The 12,112-nt window shown below is 43.1% G+C and overlaps 1 protein-coding gene across 1 annotated transcript in view; it reads left to right on the top strand.

Moving 5' to 3' along the window:
* LOC126299242 (DNA polymerase epsilon subunit 4-like) overlaps positions 1 to 12,112 on the top strand; it is a 68,370-nt gene that overhangs the window by 33,536 nt on the left and 22,722 nt on the right. Inside the window, exon 2 of the mRNA XM_049991030.1 lies at positions 10,959 to 11,180. Coding sequence (XP_049846987.1) covers positions 10,959 to 11,180 — 222 coding nt within the window. The remainder of the gene's footprint in view (positions 1 to 10,958; positions 11,181 to 12,112) is intronic.

The raw sequence follows: 12,112 nt of genomic DNA, 5'->3' as shown, positions 1-12,112 counted from the left end.
GTTACCACTTTTCAGTGCCTTGTGTGAAGAGTATTTTATTCTGAACTTCATTTGTCTTTCACACACGTGCTGAGTGACAGTCATTGAAGAATTGAAGATTACTTGATGTATGTCTGCACAACTTCAAATAAATTGAACATAACTGTGTCTGTAGTCTTGCTTTTTCAAGGTTACCGTGAGGTATTGATTATGTTGCAGAATGGAACTTGCTTCAGACGTAGAACAGATTCTAACCTAGACTAATTGCCTTGACCCCGCCAAAAATTGATGGAGGAGATCAAACCCAGTGTAACAAAGCTGTTATCTGGCAACCTCTGCTGACAGCATCTGGATGCCACTGTGAAATACAACCTTAGGAGTGGCGACTGTTTGTTTTCATATTGTCCACCAGTCACCTCCACCTCTGCAGCCAACCAGGTTGCGATTCTCGTCATGGCCATGAGATATCTTTCCATAACACATCAATCAGATTTTTACAACATTTATATTACACACTTAGTGTTTAAATTAAAATATCAACTCTTTCTTAGTTCATTGTTTGATGTACGCAACTCCTGGTGCGAACCGCTGAGAATATATGATTTTGTACTGAGAAAAATGCTCCAGTATCAAATAGGCCATTCAACTGTATACTCTTACTATTTTCCAAGACACTGAATTTGTTACTTAATTTAATCTGATATGTGTTGCTATTCTTAATAGTGCTATAATCTGCATTTCTGATTTTGTGCTTGATAAGCTTCTTTCTCTCTAGTTTTGTACCTGTTTTTTTACTCTTAATCTTTCTAATGTATGATATTTTGGAAGTCTAAAATAATTTAGGAATGTCACCTTCTATACAATTCCTTTATTTCTTGAAAGTGTTTATAGCAACTTCCATTTGTATTACCATTAATTTTTTTTTCAAATTTTATATTTGTCAAAGAGGGTTGAATAAAAAGCAATGCCTCCACCGTCGTTAATTGGGTTTTGATGGGAATATTTTAACAAGTGCAGAAATAATCCTTAGAATGTGAACTTTAATTACCAATTGGAATGTGAACTTCAGTTACCAATATTCACTTTTCCACTTAATCACCAGCCAATTGGATACATTTCTGCCAACGATGAAAAAGTTTTCTGAAGCCATCATGGAAGAAGTAGACACTCTGTTTCCAGAACCACATTCTCACAGTTCTCTCAACGTCTTCACCAGAAGCATAATGATGTCCCTGAAGATTGTCTTTCATTATCAGGAACCGATGGAAGTCAGACGGTGCTAAATCTGGACTGTATGGAGGACGCCGTACAGTGGTGAGATTGTCTCGTAAGTTCTGCTATGGTGGCACGTGAAGTGTGTGGTTTGGCATTGTCATGCTGCAGGAAAACATTTACCTTTTCCTTTTGGAACAGTTAGCCGTCGTTTGAGTTCGCAGCGTTGCAATGTAACACTCTGTATTTATTCTTGTTCCATGATCAAGGAAATCAACATGGATAACACCAGCTGAGGGCTGTCTTGAATTTCTTTTTCTGGGGTGAGTCTTTGTGTTGATATTCCATAGACTGACGTTTCGTATCTGGGTTGTAATGATGTACCCACGTTTCGTCTCCTGTCACAATCGAATGGAGGAAGGCATCACATTCATTCTCGTCATGCGAGAGGAGTTCCTGGCAAATTTCAAGTCTGTGCGCTTTCGTTTCAGGAGTTGGCATCCGAGGTACCCATCATGCACAGATCTTCCAATAGCCAAACAAAGCAATAATGTGACCCACACATTCTTGTGAAATACTGATTGTGCTTGCAATTTCTCTCTGAGTGATACAACAATCATCCTGAAGCAATCTGTCAACATTTTCCTTGTGAAATTGGGTGGATGCTGTCACAGGACGTTAAACTCTGTTTGTCACGCAACATCTTTAAACTTCAACATCTTTAAACTTCAACATCTTTAAACTTCAACATCTTTAAACTTCAACATCTTTAAACTTCAACATCTTTAAACTTCAACATCTTTAAACTTCAACATCTTTAAACTTCAACATCTTTAAACTTCAACATCTTTAAACTTCAACATCTTTAAACTTCAACATCTTTAAACTTCAACATCTTTAAACTTCAACATCTTTAAACTTCAACATCTTTAAACTTCAACATCTTTAAACTTCAACATCTTTAAACTTCAACATCTTTAAACTTCAACATCTTTAAACTTCAACATCTTTAAACTTCAACATCTTTAAACTTCAACATCTTTAAACTTCAACATCTTTAAACTTCAACATCTTTAAACTTCAACATCTTTAAACTTCAACATCTTTAAACTTCAACATCTTTAAACTTCAACATCTTTAAACTTCAACATCTTTAAACTTCAACATCTTTAAACTTCAACATCTTTAAACTTCAACATCTTTAAACTTCAACATCTTTAAACTTCAACATCTTTAAACTTCAACATCTTTAAACTTCAACATCTTTAAACTTCAACATCTTTAAACTTCAACATCTTTAAACTTCAACATCTTTAAACTTCAACATCTTTAAACTTACTCCCCCAACGATGCACAGTACTCACATCAACACAATCACCATAAACTGCCTTCATTCTCTGATGAATCTCCTTTGGGGTGACACCTTGCGCTGACCGGCCATCTGCGTAAGGTTCTATACTTTACACTGTAACAACACAACTGTTCAATGCTAAGGTTTCCCGTCAACTGGAGATGTAGAGAAGAGGCTACGGATCAAGCCGCATACTAATGCTGCCAACTGTTGAACAGTTACGAAGCTGGAGGCATTACTTCTCCGTCAACCCTCGTAGTTTGAATGATTTTAAGGGTAAACATGTTTTTCTTCTTCATAAATTATAGGAATGGATGGCCTCTATTATATGTGCTGTCACATTTAAAATTTCCCACATAAAAAGTATTGTTTGGTGTTTGTCTTACTTCCACATTAAAATCTCCCATCTTCTTGAAGTAGTATTCACTGTCATTTGAGTTTGTATAACTATTAGTAGAGCTGATCTACTTCCTGAATATAATGTGCACTTATTATAATTGGAACAATATTTTAACAGCATTTTTATAGCTTTTCAAATTAAGAGTGTAGTGACGTTGGTGAATGTAACTAGAGGCTGGCACGAGAGCCCAACTTAGTGGTGTTTACACAGCAATAGCCGATACCGGGTGCCTTGCCTTTCAAATTGAACACATTCTTGGGTACTGTGGTGAAAATTTAAATGCAGCATAACAAGTGTTAGGTATGCATCTTCTCAAGAGCTTTCGAATTTCATTAAAAAGCCAATGTTAGAAAGTATATTTGCTTCAGTACATCAGTTGATAATACAGAGAACCCAATGCTTTGGCGCTTCGACAACCGCTGAGATATATATATACACAGGGTGTTAGAAAAAGTTATGGCCAGACTTTCAGGAAACATACCTCACACACAAAGGAAGAAAATATGTTATGTGGACATGTGTCCAGAAACGCTTACTTTCCATGTTAGAGCTCATTTTATTACTTCTCTTCAAATCACATTAAACATGGAATGGAAACACACAGCAACAGAACGTACCAGTGTGACTTCAAACACTTTGTTACAGGAAATGTTCAAAATGTCCTCCGTTGGCGAGGATATATGCATTCACCCTCCGTCGCATGGAATCCTTGACGCACTGATGCAGCCCTGGAGAATGGCGTATTGTATCACAGCCGTCCACAATACGAGCACGAAGAGTCTCTACATTTGGTACTGGGGGTGCGTAGAAAAGAGCTTTCAAATGCCCACATAAATGAAAGTCAAGAGGGTTGAGGTCAGGAGAGCGTGGAGGCCATGGAATTGGTCTGCCTCTACCAATCCATCAGTCACCGAATCTGTTGTTGAGAAGCGTACGAACACTTAGATTGAAATGTGCAGGAGCTTCAGCGTGCATGAACCACATGTTGTGTCGTACTTGTAAAGGCACATGTTGTAGCAGCACAGGTAGAGTATCCCGTATGAAATCATGATAACGTGCTCCATTGAGCGTAGGTGGAAGAACATGGGGCCCAATCAAGACATCACCAACAATGCCTGCCAAAACGTTAACAGAAAATCTGTGTTGATGACGTGATTGCACAACTGCGTGCGGATTCTTGGCAGCCCACACATGTTAATTGTGAAAATTTACAGTTTGATCACGTTGGAATGAAGCCTCATCCTAAAGAGAACATTTGCACTGAAATGAGGATCGACACATTGTTGGATGAACCATTTGCAGTAGTGTACCCGTGGAGGCCAATCAGTTTCTGATAGTGCCTGCGCACGCTGTACATGGTACGGAAACAACGGTTCTCCCGTAGCACTCTCCATACAGTGATGTGGTCAACATTACCTTGTACAGCAGCAACTTCTCTGACACTGACATTAGGGTTATCGTCAACTGCACGAAGAATTGCCTTGTCCATTGCAGGTGTTCTCGTCGTCCATTGCAGGTGTTCTCGTCGTTCTAGGTCTTCCGCAGTCTCGAGTCATAGGCTAGAATGTTCCATGCTCCCTAAGACGCCGATCAATTGCTTCGAAGGTCTTCCTGTCGGGACACCTTAGTTCTGGAAATTTGTCTCGATACAAATGTACCGCGCCATGGCTATTGCCCTGCGCTAATCCATACATCAAAAGGGCATCTGCCAACTCCGCATTTGTAAACATTGCACTGACTGCAAAACCACGTTCGTGATGAACACTAACCTGTTGCTGCTACGTACTGATGTGCTTCATGCTAATACTGTAGAGCAATGAGTCGCATGTAAACACAAGCACCGCAGTTAACATTAGCTTCCTTCAATTGGGCCAACGGGCGGTGAATCGAGGAAGTACAGTACATACTGACGAAACTAAAATGAGCTCTAACATGGAATTTAAGCGTTTCCGGACACATACCCACATAACATCTTTTCTTTGTGTGTGAGGAATGTTTCCTGAAAGTTTAGCCATACCTAATATATTCTCTAAACCTTTTTTTTAAAACTCGACTCTATCCCGTGTGGGTCCGAGGATAAGACTAGGCCCCAGGTATTCGTGCCTGTCGTAAGATGCGACTAAAAGGAGTCTTACATGTTTCAGCTTTACGTGATGGTCTCCTATAGGGTTTGACTTCCATTCCTTAAAATTTTCCCAAAGAGTGAGTCAATTGGGGAAGGGCGCTTTACATGGTGCATTGAGATCCTCAACCCACTTTCTCGTTGTCACATTGCAGTCCCACCCATTCTCCATCCCTTGGGACACCTTCCTGAGTGAGTTTTCCACCAAACACTATGCAGTGTCGCAGTCTGCATCGACAATGACTATGGACTTCTTTGCCCCTTATATCCAGCACTGCAGCCAGTCCGTTTTGGTGGGGGTGCCATGTACCATGTTGGTTGTAGCCCCTTCACCACACAGGGGTTGATCTGCTGATGCCTGCGCCATTAACTCCCCACATATGCCAAGGGATAGATGTCCATCGACCTGGGGCATCAGGACTCCCAGCAATGGTCGTCCTACCAGGTGGCCTTTGCTGCAGCTGGGTGGCATCGTGGGGAGGGCCCCTGGTCAGAGTGGGTGGCATCAGGACGGATGATACGCGATGAAGCGTAGTCCATCATCTCTTGCTGGTGGTGAAACACCAGCAGTCTCTAAGCGTTTACAAGCTCAATTCAGTGCACAGAAGTACAACCCTAAATTGTTACTCTCCCTGGCCACACCATGGGTGGAACGTCAGGCTAAGGATGGCAGCGGATCTTACTTGCCCCGGTACCTTGTATGTTGGAGATCTGATGGGGAATCTTTCATGACAATGAAGCCTCAATTTTTTGTTGAGCATTTGGAGGACAAGTTTGGGGAGGAGGAAGGCTGGTCCAAAATGAGGTCTGGGTCAGTCTTGATCAAAATAGCATCCTCTGCTCAGTCATAACAGGCTTTACTCACTTGTGACAAGCTGGGGATGTTTCTATAACCATCATGCCCCATTGTTGTTGTGGTCTTCAGTGCAGAGACTGGTTTGATGCAGCTCTCCATGCCACTCTATCCTGTGCAAGCTACATCATCTTCCAGTACCTACAGCAATCTACATCCTTCAGAATCTGTTTAGTGTATTCATCTCTTGGTCTCCCTCCACAATTTTTAACCTCCGCGCTGCCCTCCAATACTAAATTGGTGATCCCTTGATGCCTCAGAATATGTCCTACCAACCAATCCCTTCTAGTCAAGTTGTGCCACAAATTTTTCTTCTCCCCAAGTCTAGTTAATACCTCCTCATTAGTTATGTGATATACCCATCTAATCTTCAGCATCATGCTCCATAAGTGTTTAAATATGGTCCAGGGTATCACATTTCATAGAGACCTTCTTTTGCAGTCTGACGATGAGCTGCGCACCAATTTAGAGTGGCAAGGTGTACATTTCGTCCGGCGTGTCAACTGGGGTCCGAGGAATAATCAGGTTGCTACTGGTGCCTTCATCTTTGCTTAGAGGGCGATACATTGTTCAAGAAGGTCAAGGTGATGGTCTAGCGGTGTGATGTGAAGCCATATATCCCTCCCTCAATGTGGTGCTTAAAGTGCTGGAAGTCTGCATCCTGCACGTATGGCATCATCTTATGCTGCCGCTATAACAGTTTTGGCACCATCAGCTCCGCCAACCCAGGTCACCTCTCAGATCCGGAAGACTAAACCTGCCCCCTTGATGGTGGGGAGCATTTCCCTCCCTGTTGCTCCTGCAACTCCAACCATCGAGGATCTCCATCCCCGCTTCTAAGCCGGAGAAGCACAAGTCGTCTTCGGCTTCTCTCACTAGGAAGGGGTCCCTTGGGTAACTCCCTTTCCAGGTTTCTGCTATTGGGAAAATGACACCCGCAAATGGCTGAAGAGCCCAAAAGCAGCTGGTCGTAGAGCTTCACGTTCATCCACAGTCCTGGACACTGAGCCAGTGAATTCCTCCAAGCAAGGGAAACCCAAGCAGCAGCGAGAGAAATCCAAAAAGAAAACCCCTAAGACCAAGGAAATTTTGGTGTCACCCACACCACCGCTATCTACAAGCTCTGCATCTGAGGATGGGGTGGAGATTTTGGCGTCCACTGAGGACCTAGATCTCGCCAGACCCTCAGACAATGGATATAGACTGCTCAGGCAATAAGTCGGTGGCATCACGTGACCCTGAGGTGTAAACTACCTCATTGAATGTTCCATGCCTTCCCAGCCTCACGATGTCATCCTCCAGTGGAATTGTGGCATTTTTTTCAACCATCTGGCTGAGCTACAGCAACTGTTAAGCTTAACACCTGCTACCTGCGGCTATAAGGGACATTACAGGAATGTAGTGACAATAATAGTGTCAGGTGGAGTTTGTGTTTGTCCTAAACTCAGTCTTGTGACACTGTTCCCATTCAAATCTCTCATGAAGCTCTGGCTGTCAGAATAAGGATGACACAGGAAGTAACTGGCTGCAGCGTATATCTTCCTCCAGATGGTGCAGTAACCCTGAATGTATTAGCTACACTGAGTGATCTACTCCCTAAACCTTTCCTACTTTTGGGAGTTTTTAACACCCATAAGCCTCTTGTGGGGTGGCATTGTGCTTACTGGCCAATGCAGAGATGTCTACACTTTACTAACTCAACTCAACTCAACCTCTGCCTCGTAAATACTGCGGCCGCCACATATTTTAGTGTGGCTCAAGGTAGTTAATCAGCCATTGATTTATCAATTTGCAGCCCAGAACTTCTCCCATCTATCCACTGGAGAGCACATGATGGCCTGTGTGGTAGTGACCACTTTCCCTATCTTCCTGTCACTACCCCAGCGTCAGACACAAGGATGCCTGACCAGATGGGTTTTGAACAAGGTGGCCTGGGAAACTTTCACCTCTGCTGTCATCGTTGAATCTCCCCAACACGGTAACATTGAAGTGATGGTTGAGCAGGTGACTACAACAATTGTTTCTGCAGCCGAAAAAGCGATCCCTCTCTCTTCAGGGTGCCCAAGGCATAAGGCAGTTCCTTGGTGTTCGTCGGAAGTTGCTGAAGCAATTGCGGAACGTTGGCTAGCTCTACAGTAGCATAAGTGGCACCCTCCCCTGCGCAACTCATAACCTTTAAATAGCTCCGTACCTGCGTTTGCCAATTTATCAAATGACGCAAGCAGGAGTGTTATGAGAGATGTCTCGACCAATGGGTGCCATACATCACCTTCCCAAGTCTGGGCGAAGATCAAATGTGTTTTTGTATATGAGGCCCCAACAGCTGTCCCCAGTGTTACCATAAATGGCGAGTTATGTACCGACGCAAACGCAATTGCCGAGCACACATGTCACAATGAATCCTATAACGCTCTGTATTGAGTTTCTCTCTCTCTCTCTCTCTCTCTCTCTCTCTCTCTCTCTCTCTCTCTCGTGGCCAGTTATGGACTCTAGCCCATGGCTTCCGGTTTTCAGCTGCAAAGTTGTGTGTCATGCACTTCTGTCGACGTCACACCGTTCATACGGAACCCGCACTTTACCTTAATGACAATCCACTCACTATAGTGGAGAGAGATCAATTCCTAGGACTGGTTTTCGGTGCTTGATTGACTTGGCTTCCCTATCTTCATCAACTTAAGCAGAAGTGCTGGCACCTCCTCAATGCCCTCTGTTGCCTCAGCAACACCAGTTGGGGTGCAGATCACTCTACGCTGCTGCAGCTCTAGAGGCCTTGTCCAATCCTGAATTGACTATTGGAGTGTGGTTTATGGTTCAACAGCACCCTCAGTGTTGCATTTACTCGACCCTGTGCACCACTGTGGGGTTCGACTAGTGAAAAGAGTTCTTAGGCCCAGTCCGGTGACCAGTGTACTGGTGGAGGCTGGTGTCCCTCCACTGCAGATCAGACATGCGCAACTGCTCACCAGTTACGCAGCACACTTTCATAGTTCCCGTGAGGATCCGAATTACCATCTCCTTTTCCTGCCAACGGCAGATCATTTCCCACATCGGCGGCCCAGAACGGGACTAAAGATTGCGATTCGTGTGCAGTCCCTTCTCTTAGAACTGGAGTCCTTCCCTGTATCACCTCTACTTGCAGTTTGATCAAGTACGCCTCCATGGTGTAAGACTCGTCCACAGCTTCCTCTGGACCTTTCACGTGGCCCTAAGGACTTTGTTAACCCTGCTCTCCACTGTCACTTCCTCTAGATTCTTTAAATGTTCCGGGGCTCTGAATTGGTTTACACTGACAGTTCGATGGCTGATGGTCTGGTAGGCTTTGTGTATGTTCATGGAGGACATATTGATCAGCAATCCTTGCCAGATGGCTGCAGTGTTTTCACTGCAGAGCTGGCAGCCATATCTTGTGCCCTTGTGCATCATTTCTGCTCATGCCCTGGTGCATCATTTCTGCTCATTTCATTGAGAAGCCTACAAGCTATCGACTAGTGCTACCCTCGCCTTCTTCTGTTAGCGTCCATCCAGGTGTCCATCTATGCCCTGGAACGGTCCTGTCGTTCAGTGGTGTTTGTGTGGACCCCTGGACATGTCGGAATCCCAGTCGATGAATTTGCCTACAGGCTAGCTAAACAGGGGGCGCGGAAGCCACTTCTGGAGATGAGCATCTCCGAAGTTGGCTTGTGTTCTGTTTTATGCCGCAGGGTTCTCTCGCTTTGGGAGACAAAATGACATAACAGTATGCACAAGAAGCTGTGTATCATTAAGGAAACAACAAATCTGTGGAAGTCTTCCATGCAGTTTTCTCGCAGGGAATCGCTTCTCCTTTGCCGGCTCCGCATTGGCCATACATGGCTAACGCCTGGTCACCTACTCTGTCGTGAGGACCCACCTCAGTGTCGCTGTAGCTCCCAGAGTCGTACACCTCTTGCTGGACTGCCCACTTGTAGCTGCTCTGCAGCAGATTTAACTTTCCCACCACCCTGCCTTCAGTGTTGGGCAACAATGGCTCCACAGCAGCTATAGTCACAAGTTTTACCTGTGAGAGTGGGTTTTATACTTCATGTAGGTTTCAGTGCATGTCCTTTGTCCCTCTGTGTCACCCTAGTGCTATTAGGGTGGAGATTTTAATGTGTTGAAGAATGCCTAGCTTCTCCTTGTTATTCTCTTGGTCGGCCAGCCACTGTAATCTACCTTCTTGTTTTACTCTCTTCTGTTTCTAGCATCTGTTGTTTCTTGTCCTCTTTTGTTCCTTTTAGGGTTCATTGCCTTTCCTTTGTTCTTGTGGTTTTCCCTTTATTTCCGTTTTGTGTTATGTGTCTCATCCATTTTAGTCTCTCGTGTGGCATTGTTTTATTGGGAACAAGGGACCAATGACCTCATAGTTTGGTCCCTTCCACCCCTCTTTCAAACCAACTAAACTCAACTCTGCCTTTCGATGGTTTACATTTTTTCGGTTGTTGGATGCTGTACCTAATTACTAGCATTCAACCATACATACATGTCCCTTGTACTATGCAACTGTGTGTTACACGAGTACATGTTATCTTCAGTTATTCCTATGTTGACTCTTAACTCGCATTATTTGCATTTTGTGTTCCACAATAAATAAGACCATTACATACAGGCCATGGCACCAACTTCTGAGATTCATAGGAATTTGAGGTGATCTGTTTAGAACAGAAAATGCATGAACATTTTTGCATAATTTGTATTTCACACATAGTACAGGCATCAGAGCTTTGCATATGGTAGTGCACAAGCAGTGCCTTTAAGTATGCCAACAAATATTAAGGTTACTTGTATTATGCCTTTGTAGCAGTACATTTATGCCACCAGGATGACTTCCTGATACACACACTTTTGTCTGAAATTGACTCAGAAATACCTAGTAATAACTACAGTATTAATGTTACTGCAGACATTCATTTCTATTGTATTATGAACCTTGTGGTGCATAAAAACCTTAGAAATTAGTGCTCTTTCACAAATATTATCAGTTAAGAAAAGTAATGGCTTGACATTACTATTATATTTTTTCTAGAATGGAACGGAAAAGACATTACCCATACAAGAGAATTTGGAGAAAGTTGATGATGACTTGCCCACAGATGAGCAGCTGTACGGCAATGCAAATAATGACCAGGCAGATAAAGCAGAGAAACTGGTCCGTTTGCCTATTGGGAGAATTAAACACTTGATGAAAATGGATCCTGATGTTTCTCTTGCCACACAAGAAGCAGTTTTCCTAGTAGCAAAAGGAACTGTAAGTTTTATGGATTAATTATGCTATAAATTAATTTTATTGTTGCCAGTTCTGGAAATAGAGTTGTATTGTCACTTTGTATAATGTTGTACGGGCAAAATTTGACTCTGACCTCTTGAACATACCATTTTATAAGACACTGACTTTGTAACAGTAATTACATATTCCATGAAGTTTTGAGATTGCAGCCAGATGACATCAACTGCTTGCCATGATATTTCAGGTGACAACTACTTAGCCATATTCAGGTGAGTGTTTTGCACTGAAGACTGCTGTTTGACATCACTAACTTCTTACCAAAAGTTGCACGGAGACCCATGCTCAAAGGTAGCTGCTACGTGAAAGACTTCTGTTGAGTTTAGTGCAGTTTTCAAAAAATTGCTCCACATATGCAGTGCAGGCGCATGTGTAATGGGGATCATATATGTATGCTCCCTGTTTTAATGTTGGCCCTTATTTCTAAATATATAAAAAAAAATCACTAGGTCCCACACCTTATCCAGTTGAAAGCCACCATCTTGATTACAAAGATATTCCACCAACATGTTTCCACACTTCCTTAATAATTGAATCCCAGAATAATCTTGTCGAGACCAAGATTTTATTTGCAGAAGTTATGATGCCTGAAAGAACAGTCGCCATTGGTGATCTTGCAGCTCCTTAAGTATGAAATAACATTGAAATCCAAACCCTTGTAGCTGCTTACAAGTGTTCATAAATATTAACGAGGACAGTTGAAAATGTGTGCCCTGACAGGGACTCGAACCGAGGATCTTCTGCTTACTTGGCAGGCGTTCTGTCTGACTGAGCCATTGAGGACACAGAGGATAGTGTGACTGCAGAAAATTATCTCTGGCATGCTCCCTGTGAGAGCCACATTACCAACTTACAGGATTCGATAGATTGACTGTCGTGAGTAATGAGTACAGTGG

This window comes from Schistocerca gregaria, chromosome X, assembly GCF_023897955.1.
Source record: "Schistocerca gregaria isolate iqSchGreg1 chromosome X, iqSchGreg1.2, whole genome shotgun sequence".
NCBI lineage: Eukaryota > Metazoa > Arthropoda > Insecta > Orthoptera > Acrididae > Schistocerca > Schistocerca gregaria.
The sequence above is the reverse complement of the archived record's forward strand: the minus strand, read 5'-3'. Positions and strand labels throughout refer to the sequence as shown.